The 18108-nt window shown below is 29.7% G+C and overlaps 3 protein-coding genes across 8 annotated transcripts; 2 read left to right on the forward strand and 1 right to left on the reverse strand.

Annotated features, from left to right (window-relative positions):
* Window positions 1–2820: 2820 nt before the first annotated feature.
* Window positions 2821–5682, forward strand: LOC111316551 (uncharacterized). 3 transcript variants are annotated; one of them, XM_022918529.2, is made up of 6 exons: window positions 2821–3021; window positions 3614–4197; window positions 4377–4477; window positions 4890–4973; window positions 5069–5179; window positions 5313–5682. In XM_022918529.2, exons 2-6 carry the CDS (start codon window positions 3624–3626, stop codon window positions 5367–5369), a joined length of 927 nt encoding a protein of 308 aa, XP_022774264.2. In that variant the 5' UTR covers window positions 2821–3021; window positions 3614–3623; the 3' UTR covers window positions 5370–5682. The 3 variants fall into 3 exon arrangements, with proteins under 3 accessions (XP_022774264.2, XP_022774263.2, XP_022774262.2); XM_022918528.2 differs by having other exon boundaries at window positions 2821–3016; XM_022918527.2 differs by having other exon boundaries at window positions 2821–2894.
* Window positions 5683–5959: 277 nt separating this feature from the next.
* Window positions 5960–7988, reverse strand: LOC111316552 (transcription and mRNA export factor ENY2-like). Its single transcript, XM_022918532.2, has 5 exons — window positions 7891–7988; window positions 7721–7808; window positions 7545–7639; window positions 6643–6719; window positions 5960–6351 (listed from the first exon to the last, which is right to left on the reverse strand). Coding segments are annotated over exons 1-5 (336 nt in total). The 5' UTR covers window positions 7893–7988; the 3' UTR covers window positions 5960–6277.
* Window positions 7989–8135: 147 nt separating this feature from the next.
* Window positions 8136–11772, forward strand: LOC111316549 (plastoglobule-localized metallopeptidase 48, chloroplastic-like). 4 transcript variants are annotated; one of them, XR_016333060.1, is made up of 9 exons: window positions 8144–8467; window positions 8564–8621; window positions 9341–9411; window positions 9513–9692; window positions 10009–10105; window positions 10582–10691; window positions 10781–10914; window positions 10996–11181; window positions 11431–11772. XR_016333060.1 is itself a non-coding variant. In XM_089753362.1 (7 exons), the coding sequence occupies exons 1-7, from the start codon at window positions 8225–8227 to the stop codon at window positions 10916–10918; spliced, it is 894 nt and encodes a 297-aa protein (XP_089609488.1). In that variant the 5' UTR covers window positions 8138–8224. The 4 variants fall into 4 exon arrangements, 1 of the variants encoding a protein (XP_089609488.1); XR_016333061.1 differs by having other exon boundaries at window positions 8145–8467; window positions 9344–9411; XR_016333062.1 differs by lacking the exon at window positions 11431–11772 and having other exon boundaries at window positions 8136–8467; window positions 10779–10914; window positions 10996–11134.
* Window positions 11773–18108: the final 6336 nt, after the last annotated feature.

Raw genomic sequence — 18108 nt, forward strand, 5'->3', positions numbered from 1 at the left:
GAGATTGGATTTTTTTTTTTTTCAGTTCCAACGAACTATTTTATTGTTGGGATGTAATCTTTGAGGCACGATTAGTATCAGTGAACAACTGAAAACTTTAGCTTCAGTGCAAATTACGTAATCCCATTGCACATTTTTTTTTCATTTTTACCCTTTAAAATTTTTTTTTTCATATTTGTCTTATAATTATAAGTCCCTCTTTTTTCTTGTTTTTACGTTTTGAATTTTTATTTAAAAATATTGAAATAAATTTGTTAATTTAATATAATAAAAAATAAATTAATTAATAAATTTTATAAATAACATTAAAATATACATATAAAAACAATTTATCAACATTTTTAGAATAAAATCCTTAATGATCATTTTTTATTCTATACTTTACTTTTACATAAAAATATATATCTCATTACTATTTTAATCTTATTATTATAATAACTAATTTTACTTTTATTATTATTTTTAATATTATCAAAATTAATTTTATCGTCTGTTTAAATGGATCATAAATATATAAAAATAAATATATATATTTCGCATACTAAATTTTAAATATTACTTATTAAGAGCTATTGGATTTTGCTAAAATTAATCATTTGACTTTCCCTTTTCGCGAAACAAGGGATATAGACCTAGTAACATAAAAGAAATTGATTTGCCAGCTGATTTCAGGGAGAACCAGAAAATGATATTTCCTAAAATATTTGCCTAGAATGTTTTTAAGAACAACAAATGGAGCAGCCCCATGGCCTTCTGCTTATTTTGACAGCTTAATGTTTGCTTCTATTTGTTGGCACGTCCAAGATTTATTTAAATCAATAGGTCACATGATGTGCATTCATTTCTTCTTTTTGTTAGTCCCATATGTACAATATTACTAATTATTTAGTGCACCGCATGTTGTGTGTATTATTAATGGTGCAAAACCAAGTATTGTACCATTTGAAATACACACATGTCATGCTCAACCAAGTGTAGTGACCAATGAATCTTCAAAATAACAAAAAAAAGTAACCAATAAAATTTTGATTTAGTCAATTAATTTGTTTTTTGTTTTATTTGACAATAAAAAAATTTTGAAATTCGAATATTTTTTATAGTTTAAATTTAAAATTATTTTAATTAGGGGTGAAATAAATAAAAAAATTTGAAAATTGAATTGAAATCGTAAAAGTTTGATTCAAGTTTTTTTCTTATTTAATTTAGATCAAATTCAAATAATAAATATATATTAAATTCAAAATTTTGAATCAAATATAAAAAATAAAAAAATAAATCAAATCAATTATGTATTTATATTAATTCTTATCTTTAGTAAATTTTTATAAAATAAAAATAATTATTTTATATAAAATATATATTTAAATATATCAAAAAATTTATTTTAAAAAATAAAAAAATTAAAAATCAATAAAATGAATCGATAAAATTTGATTCAAAATAAATTTTAAAAAATTATTAATTCAAATTAAGATCAAATTTTAAAAATTTATAATATTATATATGATCAAAAAATTTAAATTAAATTAAATTTAATTCAAACCATAACCACTTTTATCTTTTATGAATTAATTGGTTGTTTTATGAATTTGATAGCTTCAAAATGAAAAAAAGAATTTTTTTCCCTTCCTATGTTGCGGTGGCATTATTATGGCCAAGAGAGCAAGAAAATGTCTGTAGGCCAAACCGTACTTAAGTTTCACCCACACATTCCAAATCCACGTGCTCCAAGAGGATTGGTGACTGATATAAAGGCGTCATTCTTTCAAAATCAATCAAGAGATCGACGGTGGAGAGAAAAGTATTTGCCGACAGTCACTGAATTTTGTTCCCTGTTCAAACTACAGTGTTTTGACCAACCCAAAAGTTTGTGCTAATCACAGGCGCGGTTTAAGTGCGTGTAACGTGAACCATGTGATGTGGTAGAAACTGGCAATCTCATTAAAGTCAACATTTCCGAAATTGAACATTTTTTAAGAAAAGCTTTTAATTCTGTTTTGTCCACTAACTTTTTCGATGTTTATTCACTTTAATTTTTCTTTCAGAATTTTTTTTTATTTTTTATTTATTAATAAAAATATTCATTTAATTGGTTTGATTAATTTCAAATTTAATTATATAAAATTAAATTAATCAAATTTTATTATTTTATTTTTATTAATTGAATTAAATTTTTTAATTTTAAAAATTAATAGATTGAAATTAATTCTATCTATTCGATTAATTTTTTTATCAATTAAATAATAAAATACATTAAATTAAATTTTAATTTTTTATATTTAAAATAAATGAAATAAAATTATCAAATAAAAATGTTTAAATATCAAAATATTAAATTAAAACATTTAATAATTTGAAATGAAATGGGTAATTTTTAGTTATATATATTAGTTTTACTATATTTTGATTAAAATTTTAATTAATTTGATTAATTTAATTTTTAAGTTAAATTAATCAAAAATTAAAATTTTTTTAAAATTATTTTTGATAATTGATCAAATTTAATTTAATAATCAATCTATTAATTAAATTAAATTGATTAGATCAATGAATTTGATTAAAATCAAATTATAAAAACTTTTATTTATTAAAATTTGAAAAATTAAATAAATAATTACTTCAAAAACAAAAACATGTTTAGACGAGGCCACTGAGGCGCGTAGAACCAGAGAACTCCGCCATCAACGCACTTAATTTCAAAACACTGACACCCCAATTTTTGTTCGAAAAGCAAAAAAAAATGTCCGAAAATACTCAAACGATCGAGGGCATTCTCGTCACATCATTCTATAAATACAATAAAAATCCCCTATTTCTTATGCACTGTCTTTCTCCCTGTGTCGTGTGTTGAGGATTTCACCTCACAGCTAGGAAAGATAAAAAGGATAATAAAGGTACTCTCTTTCTTCCTCTTTTGGATCCCCAAATCTAGGGTTCTTACAATCCTTTAAAATTAGCTTCTAAATCCTTTGAATCAATCCTTACTATGGCTAAAAATTGAAGCTTTGCTTAGTTGGTGAGGTCTGCATCTCTTTGTTCAGTTCTTTGTTGAATGCTGTTCATTATATTTATTTTTATTTTTTTTTTATGATTTTGAGTTTGTAGGCATTGTTTTAAAGATGATTATGTTTTTGGGTTTTCTTTTTTGGGATTAACTGTGTTGTGTTGGGTTCGGATTGGCAGAAATGTTGGTTGTTTTTTGAGTCAAGTGCAGTTGACTATAAGTTTTAGGATTTCTGGGTTATGTTTGTGTTTTGAGAAAAGGGTGGGAAAGAAAAGGAAATGGAAACTTTCAAGTTTTTGTGTGTTATCATTGGTTTCTTAGATCAAATGATTGCTTAGTTCTTAAGATTTTCTATGGTTATTGAGGTTATTGGGTAGAAATTGAAGCTCCTTGGATGATGCGGTTCTTGATGTTGACTGTTTAAGATTTGCTTAATATTTTCTAAGTGTTGCTGTTAACTAGGTAAAAATTGCACAAAATCAAATGATGACTTATTGGCTTGCCTTCATTTTCTCGTGTTTGCTTAGTCTTTGACATATTTTTATGAGGTCTTGTGTGATTTAACATTTATTTGTATATATTATGTTGTCCTCTCCTTTTACTTATAAGGATTTGCAAGATGGAGAGCATGAATAGCTTTTGGCAGTTGGGAGATGATCTTCGCGGACAATCTAAAGTCTCGGAGGATCACAAATGGCTGATGGCTGCCTCTAAACTGGCTGAACATACAAGGACAAAGGGTGAACGCATGAACAATCTTGATCTTTCAAAGGGTCCAGCTGAAATCAGGACAAGGGATAAATTTGGGTTCCAGGAAGACAACAAATTTGAGAACCTTAACTTCAATATGTTGAACTTCGACTCCAAGATTGGAGATAACGTAAGCAAAAGTTCCTTCCAAAATGGTATTTACAATATGAATGCTGTTTACCAGAAAAATAACAGCAATAGCCTTGGAAACCTGGCTGGCAACAAATATAGTGGCAACAATCCTAGCAACAAAGATGTCAACAATAACAGCAACACCAACAATAACAACAGCAATGAGAACAGCAGTGCGAACAATGCTGTTGACAAAAGGTTCAAGACGTTGCCTGCAACTGAGACACTCCCAAGAAATGAAGTGCTTGGAGGATACATCTTTGTTTGTAACAATGATACAATGCAGGAAGATCTAAAGCGCCAGCTATTTGGTAATTGCCATTTTCTCTTGTCAACTTCTTTCCTTCCATTTTCACTTTCTTCTGGAAATAAGTTATTCCGTCTTTTTGAGGATTCCCATTCTCATACATGTAATTATCACTTCATTAATTTTTATTATTAACATTATTAGGTGGAAATTCTTACATGTTGCTGTTATCTCATTTGATAGGTTTACCACCAAGATACAGGGACTCTGTTCGGGCAATTACACCCGGCTTACCTTTATTTCTCTACAACTACACTACTCATCAGTTGCATGGTATTTTTGAGGTTTGTTAACCTACTTGATGCTGTTAGTTGATTAGGTAGTGAGTTCGCTTTTTTCTCTAAACGCTTGCATTTGGCTCACTTTCACTGAATTAGGAATCATTAGGTAACAAGTTATGATTATGTTATGTATTTTCAAGTGGTTTGTGTGACAACCAATAAGATTAATCAATTTAATCTTTTGATGTATGGTTCTATTGTGAGACTGCTCTCTCTTCCATCCCAGCTCCACCTCCATCTCAGTCCCAAAGGAAAAAATGGCCTTGGATGTTTGAAGTTTGTAGTACTTTAGTGAGTGGGCATTAGGGGTTAATTTATGTATCATATTCATTTGTCTTGAAACAGATGTGATAATCATTTAAACATCCTTTCTTTTCCTCTCTTATGTAGTTCATGTCTTCTTTTATATGTACAGGCAACAAGCTTTGGGGGTTCTAACATTGATCCAACTGCTTGGGAAGACAAAAAGTGTAAAGGCGAGTCAAGGTTTCCTGCTCAGGTAAAGTATGGGTTTATAGTTTGTAGGAACTTGTTTATTTCCATGGAAGATTGCATGAACTCTAATTCTTTTATTTTTGTTTCCAAAATAAATAGGTGAGAATCCGTATTAGGAAACTCTGCAAGGCATTGGAAGAGGATGCTTTTAGGCCAGTCTTGCACCATTATGATGGTCCCAAGTTTCGTCTTGAGCTCTCAGTTCCTGAGGTATGGCAAGCATTTATAAGTTCTTGACCATATTTTTCTTCCGATCTCCTTCTATTTCATGTAAACTTTCTGATAATCAAAATATTAAATTCTGTTAGCTGAAGCTCATGGGTTTCATATTATACTTTTGCAGACTTTGGATCTATTAGATCTTTGTGAACAAGCAGGCTCTCCAGAGGCAAAATGTTAGCTGAGTGCAAATGTAGTAGGGTTTGTGGTGCATGTCGGCTGCCTGCTTTTCAGAGATTTTCCATAGAGCGCAAGCTGTGGGTGTAAGTCCAGTTGGTGAATCATATTGGGAAAAGTAGGAAATGGCTTTAGCCAGCTGAATAAATGCTCATTTGTGTCATGTGAAGATGCATGCTGTGTAAACTTTTGCATTATATTCTATGAATTAAAAATCCTATAGATAGACTTGCAAGATGTGAAAGAGAATGACAACTACATGTATCGTTAAAGTCCTCAAGAAATGAAGGCTTTGATGTCTATTTTGTGCTTATAAATTTCTTCTGTCTTCTTTTTGTTGCCCTGGAATCTGGAAATTCTCAAAATCTTGAAGATTACCACCATCTCATTGGCATTCCATATTCTTGATTTATAATCTAAGAGATGACAAAAAAAAAAAAAAACGTAAAAAAGATATGACAGCGATGCGATTTTGACACAACATCTCGTTTTATGTAGTGTAGCTGGTGTGGTAATTGACATTTCAATTTCATTTTGAAAGTGAATTATTGGGGCACTCTCAAACCGAACACCTAAAGAAACAAGTTTAACATAGTTCTACCATGAACTCGTTGATCATGCCATTATGAGTGTAACAAGGAATAGAAACGGTAGTTGACAATTGGAAACATCTGTAACTTGTTGATCGCATCACAGCAAGAATTGATAAATGAAATTCCACCTAACTTGCAACAAATCCTATTCATTCCATTGGTCTAATGCTATTCTGCCATTTCAAGTAAATAACGTCTTCCTTAACCATTCAACAAGACGTATTTGATAAAGCCAAACCTTAATCAGGTTTCCATTGAAGTCCATCTAGCGACAGCTCTAAAACTTTCCTCCTTTGCCATAATCAAAGCATGGTGACGGTCAAAGAGCAGCCGATGTGAGAAAAGAACGAATTCTTTGCAATAGCTCAGTCTTTATGGAGTCAGGAATGGAAGCTGCATAAACAAAGATTAAACCAGTCATGGACTTGAAACGAAATGCAAATAATATAGAAGGAAACAGAAATCATGAGCTTAAAAGCAGGTAACTCAAACAAAACTCAATTTATAAGCAACCAGCAACTTGGACTATGAAACAGCATAACATGAGGAAGAGTATACAAAAATAAAACTGAGGATTTTTATACCATAAGAACTTGTTTTCTCCACCATAACTGATCCATTGCTTCAAGCTATCGAATGCTGATAATTGCAAGGAAAATAATAGAGGAAAAAGTAGATCGTTACCTCTTCCTTTCGGAGTGATCAAATGCACAAGGTCATCCATAGTGACGTTATTTCTTCCTTTCTTCTTAATATATGCCCTGTTCTTCATCAAAGTGAAGAGATTTCATAAAGTATCATAAAGATTGCAAGCAAAGATGAAGTATATGAGGAAGCTAAATACATTGGAATAAACTTAAACACCAAAAGAAACAAATAACTTCTTGGATAAATCATTAATTTTCAAGGAACAAGCCCCCAGTGGAACAATTATCGATTTTACGGCATTTCATTTCTCTATTTGTCTGTCCCTGAGAAGAAAAAAGAATAATAGACAAGAACAAAAGGCTGACAAAAGAGTTATAAAGCTTCACGTAACTATCAAGAAACGTTTATTACATAGTTTTGATTGTCATTCTCCGAAACACCACAACATCACCAGATTAGATAAAATCCGATGCATCATCATTCTAAGCATATTTCAGTGTCGCTGTAACAGAAAACACTAAGTGTCTGGAAAATGAAGCATATCTCTCACATTTTGACATTGCACTGCAATCTGACAAGAAGTTTATCAACTATTGCATCCTTACAAGGCAGGAAACATCAGATCAAGGCCTAAGAAACCCAGAGCAAACTTATTCCCATCAATTAAATCACTTAATCCATGGTTTGCAACAAAGAGACTGTCTTTGAAGTATTATGGCATGACACAACTTAATCCAAAGAATCAAAAGTATTATAATTCCCTTATCTATGAGGAAACTTGAACGTTCTCTCCACTTTCAGATACTATAAATGCAAACCCTTAAGATTAATTATAGCTAAGCTAACACTACAATGATTCATTGAAGCAAGGCAGTTCAAAGTTGATACAATGACTTGATAGAAAGGAGACAGTAAAAAAAGTGGTTAAAAGTAAAAACCTGCAAAGAGCTTTCATCTCATCCTTCCATCCACATTCTATGAGCCTTTCTCTTAACAGCTCCATTAACCTCTCTTTTTCCCCACTCTCAATTAACTGCTAAATTCAATCAAATCATAGTAAATAAATAAAAATAAAATCACTCAAAAATTGCTATAGAAAAAAGAGAATGAAAACCTTTATGTTAATAATTTCTTGAAGGGTGGGTTCTTTCCCTTGATCTTCAGCACCATCTGGGGTTGGTGGTCGATTCACTGAATGTTTCCTGTTAAAGAAAAAAATTTTAATTATAAAGATTCAATCTTGATATGGATTTATGTAAATTTAAATAAAATTAAGAGTTTTACATTATGTTAAAGCTAAAAAAATAAACGAAAATTTGAGGAACCAGGAAGAGAAGAAAGACGGGTTTTTTTTTTTTTCTTTGCCGACCGTCATTTAAAACGACAACGTGCTGGAGTTTTGAGACAATGGAAGCATTTTACCAGATTTACCCTTAGGTTTAGTTTGAAACTACAAAGAAGCCGATGAAAGTCAACGGCCTGAAGAAAATGAAGTGGCGCCAAACGGTTACCATAAAACTACAAAAAATATCTTCGAAAAATTCCAAAAAAAGAAGGCTCTAAAATCAAAGAATTAAAGTTTTTTTTTTCTCAATATCTGGGCTTGTTTCGAAAATCAATGGCTTCTTTGGTTCTCTCTTCTCTCTCTTTCCTTTTTCAAAAGCCTTGTTCTTTTACATCTTCGCTCTGTTTCAGCTTCGGAGCTCCGACTGAGTCTAGGTTTGGTGGTCCGTTTTCTGTGGGATTCGGATCGTTCAAGGAGAGAAAAGGAAGAATCAAGTTTTCGGTTTACTCCAGAGCTTCTCCACTTGTGTTTCGCGACCTCGACGCCGATGATTTCCGGCATCCGCTTGATAAACAGGTCCGGTTTCTTTTGCAAATTTTTAATAAATTTTCTTTTATCCATATTATTTTTATTTGATTATAATAATAATTATTATTATTTGTATGGTTGCAGAATACGCTGCTATTGAGAGCGATTCCAGGGCTTAGCGAACTAGGAAGAGCTTTACTAGGTAACTTTGATTGTTGGTTTTTTTTTTTTTCTATTTACTTTTTGTAATTTGATTTCATTTTCGTTTTGAAAATTCAAAATTAGATAGTTAAAAGCAAAATTAAATCTGATTAAAACCGAGGAAATTCTAAGATGTAAAGTCCAGGGATTTAAAATGCATTGGTTCGCGTTTATCGGATATAAGAATAAGGATATAACGAATAAGATAAGGATACTTACAATGTAAAATTTTTTAAAAAATGTTTACAATTTATCATAAAATAAAGTAAAAAAAAAAAGTTTAATATAATAATATTTATTTATAATATTTAAAGTAATTTATAATATTTTAATCTTATATTTATAAGTTAAAATAACTTTTTCACATATTTTTAGTTATAACTCAAAATTAATATGTTATAAAATTCATAGATATTTTTTAAAAAAAAGCATAAATAATAGTTTTAGCATCCCGTTATGATTGCAATTTTTTGTTAAATCACTATTTATGGACACAATATATTACTATTTGTATCTCCATTACCGTGAGTAATGATGGTGGACAGCCCCGCTATTGCTATACCGCTCTACCGCGTCGTGCAGATGCTATTTAAATTCATATAACGTCAATTCAAAGATGTATGCTTCACATACATGCAAAATCATGTAATTTTGTTATTTATTATAATTCTGGCGAATTTTCGATGTTAAAGAAGCTTTTCTTTTTTGAATTCTTTGTAGCAGGAACCGTGACAGAGCAAATGATGTTTCTTGAGAATATAGGAACTTCAGTCCTTGTTTCAAAAGACCAGGTTATTTGATGTTTAGAAATTTGTTGTTTCAAGTTGTTTTACTGGTTTTATCCTATGTAAATTGTTCCACTTTTCTTTTTTTTTTTTTTTTCTTGTATCAGCTTCCGGAACTTCATAAATTGATGATTGAGGCTGCGGGGATATTAAATATTGAACCTCCTGATCTCTATGTTCGTCAAAGTCCTATTCCGAATGCTTACACATTGGCTATAAGTGGTAAAAAACCTTTTGTTGTGGTTCATTCTAGTCTTGTGGAGCTTCTGACACGAAAAGAATTGCAGGTCTTCACTTCTTTCTCGTGCTCTTTCCATTGCGAACCAACTTAAATTATTGTCTCTTCATTTTTGTTATTCCCTTATAGTTTGTATTGACTGCTGCTTGAATCCTTTAAGATTTAAGTTTTCTTGTTTTTGTTTAGTTTGATTGGTTTTTTTTTACTTTTTCTGTTTTCTTTTACAAATGTTGCCATATACATATATGTGATTATAAATGTTTGAATCGAATTGGATGTGCTTTATTTTCCGTAGTAGTGCTGTGATTTAAATGATAAAATGCCATTAACTTTTTTTTTTTTGGTTCTGTGCAACTTTGAAATAGGCTGTTTTGGCTCATGAGTTAGGTCATCTCAAATGCGATCATGGTGTATGGCTGACCTTTGCAAATCTTCTCACTCTTGGAGCCTATAGTGTACCTGGTATGTGTTTGGTCTCTCCATCAGTTGAGGCAACTTAGTTACTTTTGTACATTCTTTGTTCAATTACGGCACATTATATGTATGAGAAAATGACCAAACAAGCTTATGGACTAGAGGAGAAGTGATGTTTGCTTAAGTTATTGCACTTGACCTTTTGAGCAGTACTTCATATATATTTGAGGGAACATATATGCTAGCCGTATACATAAGCATTGGCTTGCTTGTTATTTGCTGGCATGTATCTTACAGAGGAGAAAAGAACCTGCGTATGTTTAGGAGGATTGTGTTTACAGGAACTAGGAATAACGTTTCCAATCTGCTACTGTAGTAAATAAGAATTTAGATGGCACATTTTCATGTTATCCTCCAAACAACCTTATGTTTTGGTTATGAGTATATATCTGTTGGCGTATATCAGTAACAGTACTACTGCAGTTAATAAACAACACAGCTTTGAATACCTTAGTTTTTCACAGGACTTGGTGGCTTTATAGCTCAAACTTTAGAGGAACAGTTATTCCGTTGGGTAAGGGCAGCAGAGCTAACTTGTGATCGTGCAGCCCTTCTTGTTGCACAAGATCCCAAGGTATGCAAAAAAATCTCTGAGCTAACATAATCTGCGATTAAATAGTTGAAATTTCATTATCTGATTTTCTTGTGATGCACCTACAAGAGGCTGTCATCTCTGTGCTGATGAAATTAGCTGGTGGCTGCCCATCTATGGCTGATCAGCTAAATGTGGATGCATTTTTGGAGCAAGCTCGCTCTTATGATAAAGCTTCTTCAAGCCCAATTGGGTGGTATATAAGGTGAGCAATTGTTTGAGCAGAGCATTTAAAACTCGGCCTATCACTTTCCTTTTGGTTGTTTAATTAACTAATGATGTTCAGAAATGCTCAAACGAGACAACTTTCACATCCTCTGCCTGTCCTACGTGCTCGTGAGATTGATATCTGGTCAAGAAGTCGTGAATACAAAAATCTTCTTAACCGTGCAACTCAGATGAACGTTGCAGAAAAAGCTTAGCATTGCTCTCATGCTCTGGAGAAAGTCATAGTTTAAAACATCTTTAATAGGTATGATTTGCACTGTTATTTTCAGATTTCCATAATCATTTACATGCATATCTTTTTCTTTCCATTTAAAAAATTTCAGCCTAATTTGTCCTGAACAATAAGGGGTTTGCAACATGCCATTCACAGTTTCATATTGCTATTACCTTGTATTTGTTTCATTTTAGTATAATGATTCACACATGCAAATCACAACTTATGCTTTTTTTTTTTATATTGACGGGATTTTCTTTGGGATTTTTCTTTTTTCAGATTTCCACTTTGCCTTGCAAGATTTGGTTCCCCTTTTCATGTAAGATATATTATATTGCCAGGCAACAGAGATAACAGAAAATGGAGGAAGATTTGTAAAGAGCATCTGTAGCTGTTGTAAAACATTTGTCCATACAGAAGATAGTTTAAATTAAGCGAAGGGAATCATATGTTGCTGCAAATCAATGGCAGGTGTTTTATAGTTGTTCTTCTTTTGTAACTATGATGATGATAGTTTTTGGGAATTTACAGTAACATAAATACGGTTGATACTCAAAGGAACAGAGAAAAATACTGTATACTATTGTTCCACAGGATAAATCAATTATAGCAAATTTTTAATCCTGTAGTAAACATGATGCTTGCTTCGTTTTGTTAATATGTTTCAATCATGGTGTGCCTTGAAACCCACGGTTACCAACAATGGTTGGCACTGTTCCTGCTTAGTAGCTATGGTGTAACACAGAAATCCTGACGAAGAAACAATGGCTTGGATTGAAACGTGGTTTCTCTGTTTTCCTGGAAAACAGATTCTGTGGATTCCAGGAAGACCCCGTACTTCCAAAACTTTCCAGCTTCATTTAAATAAAATTAAAAAAGCCAAACAAAATAACAAATCCAAATAAAGACATCGTAAAAACCAATAAAAACCCCAAAAAATGCCATTTGTCTCCGTGTTACTAACAAGCTCAAGTTGGCTTTTTAACTAATCAAAATCAAAGATTATCTTCATTGTAGAAGAGGGTCCGACTTGCAGATCGACAGTGGAGGATTGGCCTCTTCCTTTTGTAGTTGTAGCCTCGTCAACACCAAATCAATTTTGTAAACTAAACTAAAACCCAACAAACACTGTTGTTTCTCTAGCTTCTCCATAGCCGGTACAACATGATAGCTTCAGTTTGAGATATTGAGAGAATCATAGATGAAGAAAAGGAAGTGAAAATGCCAGGAATAAGAGGACCTTCTGATTTTTCACAAGAACCGCCACATCATCCTTGTCTTCAAATCAGCGCCAAGGCAAGTTTTTCTATAGCATCGCATAGTCCTGTTCAGTTTCTGGAGAATTTTTCCTATTTCAGTTCCTCCTATAATTGTTTTTAAGCTAGCTGATGGCCACAAACATTGGCATTCCATTTCCCATCCATTGTATTGGTAGCTGTTTTCCATATACGTGTCTTTTCTTTTCATTGATTTGCATGTGGATTCAGCTGCAAATGTCCAACCTGAAAACGTGCAAGATATTTGGAACCTAAGAGGGATTCTGAATACTTCATGTCACCAAGTTCATGTCCACGTGGGCCACTCGAATATGTAAATCAAACCTAATGAACAGTTAAATAACTTGACTATCATTTTGAAATATGTGGCTGACTTTCTTTAGCATGTGTTTTGTCCAAAAATAGTATCATTTGGATCTGATAATGCTGTTTTAGTGGATTCTTATGTAATCTGGACAGATGAGCTGTTGAAAACATTGCAACGTGGTTCCTCTTCAATCTCGCATTATTTCATATTCTGGGTTACCTGTGACCATCCATGTCCCCTGGTATTGCTACTTTCATGCTGTTTATAGGGCCAATATTGCGCCATCTTCCATTTACATCGGGATATGGCATCTAATGCAAAAATCTCTGAGAAACAGCTTCTGGGATCATTGGTAGATAATGGGGTTCCACTGTTTTAACCTAGTAGCTGAGGTGCTGAACAAAAGGTAGCAATTATATGAAAACTTTTACTGTGGCCAGGTCTCCTCATACATGTGCATACCCTCTTAAACTATCCAAGTAAGTTTGATTGAGAAGAACTGTCTAGCAGTTAGTAGTTAGCAACTGTTCACAAAGTAATTTGAACTACACGACCAAAAACTCTTAGCCATTGGGTTTGTTTTCTCTCCTGTTGAGTTTTGCTTAGACAGAACATCATTGCAATCCAATGGAATGGGAGGATGACATGTCGGCAAGGGATCAAGCCAAGCCAATTCGTAAAGCTGTCAAAATGAAAAAGAAAAAGAGAGGTGAAGCTTTTTTGAAAGGGATCTATTTAGTTTTTATTGCTTGCAAAAGTTTGGGAAGAGGCAACAAAAATTTTACAAGGTTTGTTTTTCCGTTCAGTTGCATTTTATACCCTGAATATTTAACATGAATTAATGGCCTAAATCCAGATCCCCACAAAGCCATTTTCTTGGTGATCTTCTAATTTTTTTAATCTGTCCCTTTTTTTTTTTTTTTTCAAGCTAGCATTGAGGTTCAAATTCAAAACCCTAAGCCACTCCAGTATCACTAACTAAACTAACAGTTTATTTTAACTTTTCCCCAAGTTTCAACAGGCTTGATAGATTAAAACCAACCAGCCAATGTCATCTTCTTAATGTACTTTCAATTTGCTATGTTTGGTTCATTGTTTCCTTCTGCCAAGACATAGCACATGCCAACATACCATCAAAAACAACACTTGGATTCGCACTATGAACCAATAATAATACTAGCAAGATAACCCCTTTGAATCTTTCATACAACCAGAAAATTTTTTCCTTTCATTTTTTTCCCTTGTTCTTTTATTTCTTTTGGCAGGCATAGAAAACATTTTCCCATTATAGAATTGGGAACAAAACTTCGGTGATTTGTTAAATATTATCACATTCTTGTCTCATTAATAAGCTCTTATATATTAAATAATCCGGGTTTTAATCATTCACATTTGATCAGAAACGCATCAAATATATATTATATATTCGTATGGTCCAGCTGAGCTTTGATTTAATGATTCTACAGCAAAATCTAGTCACATTTCCTTGATGTGGTGCCCATTTATGGTCGGCTACAGGGAAAACAAGGAGATCACTGATTAGAAACCATGAAAAGAAAAGAAAAGAAAGGATTGGCAGTGTGTGTGGATGAGAGCATGTGGGTGGAGAACAAAATACTGATCAAAGAAGAGACATAAAGCAGTTTTAAGGACCCACATTTTTACCCTTATCTGTATGACTTTCCACCATTATACGTCTCTTGGGGAACTTTCCTGGAACCCCAGCCATTGGATTGGATGATCAATGAATTGGTGGCTCAGGTTTTTTATCATTACAGATTTTCAGCATTGGAAGTTCAGGGCATGATGTGGAGAAGAGAAGAGAATATAGATGTTTGGTGGCAAATCTGTATTGATGATGATACCCATCTTTTATTTTTTCATTTTCATCACATGGGGATTCTCCTATGGATAAAAGACAAACGAAGTCACAGTGGAATTGGACTGTAATCAAGAAACACTGGAAGATTATAGAGATGCGAGGGCTTGTTTTGGATATAGCTTGAGTGAAGTTCAGTCTCCAGGGTTTCAGTCAGGTCCCAGCAGCTTGTCATATGACAAAACAGATATGACTTGAGAGTAAATGCAATTTTCCTGCAAATATCAAAGCTATAATTGATATCAGCAAAAGAAAGCGGCTCAAAGGGGCATAAAATGACCCCTCAAAATCGTCCGGTGCAGGATTAGACCCACAAAAATCCCAAAATACTCCTAATTGTATTATCAAATAAATAAAATAATATTTAATTTAATATAATAATATACATAAACAAGTTTATCACATAAATATTTATATAGACAATTCTCTTAAATAATATATAAGATAGTTTTTTAAAAGAATAAAATCTTTTAATTATAGATTAGATAATTTTAAATTTATTCAAATATCAAAATTATTTAAATTATAATTAAAAATTAAATCAATTTAGATATACATATTTTAAAATTAAAAAGATGAAATATGGATTTTATTTTTTTAATAAATAATTTTAGTTGTTTACTAAATAACTTTATTTAAAAATTATTTAATTATCAAAATCTTTCAAACCTGTTTAAAAATTACAAAAATTAAGTTTATTCAAATATTTCAACAATCTTTTTTTATCTTAATTTAAAAAATTATCTTTTTTAAAAAAATTTAAGTAAGATATTAAAAATTCAAGTAATTTTATGTAAGATTTAGAAAATTCAAAAAATTTTCATCTTAAATCTTTAAATAATAAGATTATTAAAATGATTATATTCATTTGAACTCTAATTATTAAATTTATATTTCAAATAAATATAAAAAAAATTAATATTATCTTTATCACTTATTATATCCATTTTAAATTTTAAAAAATTAATTTAAAAATTATCTATTTAATCCTAATTGTCACTAAAGAATTTTTTTACAAATTTAAGACTACAAATGTAATATATTATATATCAATTTTTTTTTCAATACCGTTTTCTAAGGTATATTCTATTACTATTGCAATTTATTTTTTTTGTTTATACATTTTTTCTAAGATTTATTTTATTGTTATTACAGTTTCATTCTTATGAAAAATAATAATTTTTTTCAATTTATTTTTCTTTTTTCACATATTTTTTAATATTTTTTATATTTTGTATAATAATTTAATCAAGATTACTAAAATGAAAATGTGTTACTACTTCTTTTATTATTTATTATCATTCAATAATATATATTTATTTATTTTTTAAAAAAGACAATTTTTTTTATTCGATATAATTTTACATGTATATAATATTATTGTAAACAAAAATATCCAAAGAAAAGATATAATTCTTTTTTTACTGTTTTCAAAATTTTATTTTTTAATTATAAGTCAATATATATAAATTTTATATATGTTATGAGTTTTAAAGATTTGAATATAATTTTAAAAAGAAACTAATTATATATATTCATATTAAATAAATAAAATTATTTCATGCATTGTACGGGTTAAATCTAGTATATATTATATAACAACATACATTAATAAATTTGTCATATAAACATTTATATTGACAACTCTCTTAAATGATATATATAATAGTTTTTTTAAAAAATAAGATAGTTTCTTTTAATTACAAATTAGATAATTTTAAATTTATTCAAATATCAAAATTATTCAAATTATAATTAAAAATGGAATCGATTTAAAAATATATTTTCTCAAATTAAAAATACGAAATATGGATTTTAATTTTTTAATCAATAATTTTAGTTGTTTATCAAATAACCTTATTTAAAAATTTATTTAATTATAAAATCTTTTAAACATGTTTCAAAATTACAAAGATTAAGTTTATCTAAATATTTCAACAAATTTTTATTTTTTTTAAAATTTATGTAAGACATTAAAAATTCAAGTAACTTTATATAAGATTTTAAAAATTCAAAAAATTTTCATTTTAAATGTTTAAATAATAAAATCATCAAAATAATTATATCTATTTGAACTCTAATTATCAAATTTATATTTCAAATAAATGTAAAAAATTTAATATTATCTTTATAACTTATTATATCTATTTTAAATTTTAAAATGTTAATTTTAAAATTATCTATTTAATTCTAATTCCCACTAAAAAATTCTTCTACCAATTTAAAACTACAAATATAATGTGTTGTACATCAATTTTTTTTTCAATAACTTTTTTCAAGGTATATTCTATTACTATTGTAATTTATTTATTTTTTTACTTTTATTCAATATATATTTCATTATTATTATAGTTTCTTTCTTATGAATAATAATAGTTTTTTCAATTTTATCTTTTTCAACAATTTTCTAACATTTTTCATATTTTGCATAATAAATTAGTCAAAATTACTAAAGTGAAAGTATGTTAATAGTTCTTTTATTATTTAATTTATCATTTAATAATATATATTTTTATTTTTAAAAAAAGACAATTTATTTTTATTTGATATAATCTTAAAGGAATATAAATATTATTGTAAACAAAAATATCTAAAAAAAAAGACATAATTATTTTATTGCTGTTTACAAAAAAATTATTTTTAATGACAAATCCATATATATATATATATATATATAAATTTTATATATATTATGGGTTTTAAAGTTTTGAATATAAATTTGAACAGAAATTAATTTTTATATATATTTATATTAAATAAATAAAATTATTTAATCTAATTTTATTATATAATAAGCATAGTATTCATAAATTGACTACCATTTGAAACCTGAGAAGTATACTGTAAGAGTAGAAAACCGGTTTACGCTAACAGCTATTTGAACACTGCAGAAGAATGATTGTTGAAATGGTAACTTTAAGACTTGCAAGTCAACACTTTGGACAAAGATAGACAAACCCTTTTTTTAACTGCTCTCTTGTTTAATCATATTGTGGAATTTGCCAATTTAAAAAGAAGACACATCATTTTGTAGAAAAACCAGGCAAAGAAAAACCACACATCATGTTAGAGTTATCCTTAAATATATATATATATATATATATATATATATATATATTTCAAAAACCTGTTAGGGTTATCCATATCTATACCAATATCAGGAAACAATAATTGAGTTTTTGTCTTTGATATATTAGATTTCTGTAACAAGTTTAAATGGATTAGTAGGATTGACAGTGATGTTTGTACTTTCAAAACTCAGTTGCTATCATTTCTTAAATCATCAGTTAAGTTAATTCTGTAATGAACTATGGAAGCTGACAGTGTTAACAAATCCAATTTCTCTAATTTTTTTGTTGTTGTCTCTCAGGTAGAGCACAATATCATAGTAATTCTCTGTCCCTCCTTTAAGCAAGATGTATTTTTTTTAATGTTTTACAGAAATATTTTTTTCTCTTAATGCACGTATGTTGTGGGCCAACTACACCTACTCA

This window comes from Durio zibethinus, chromosome 24 (genome assembly GCF_047325235.1).
Source record: "Durio zibethinus cultivar Kanyao isolate XHJ-2024 chromosome 24, ASM4732523v1, whole genome shotgun sequence".
Taxonomy (NCBI): domain Eukaryota; kingdom Viridiplantae; phylum Streptophyta; class Magnoliopsida; order Malvales; family Malvaceae; genus Durio; species Durio zibethinus.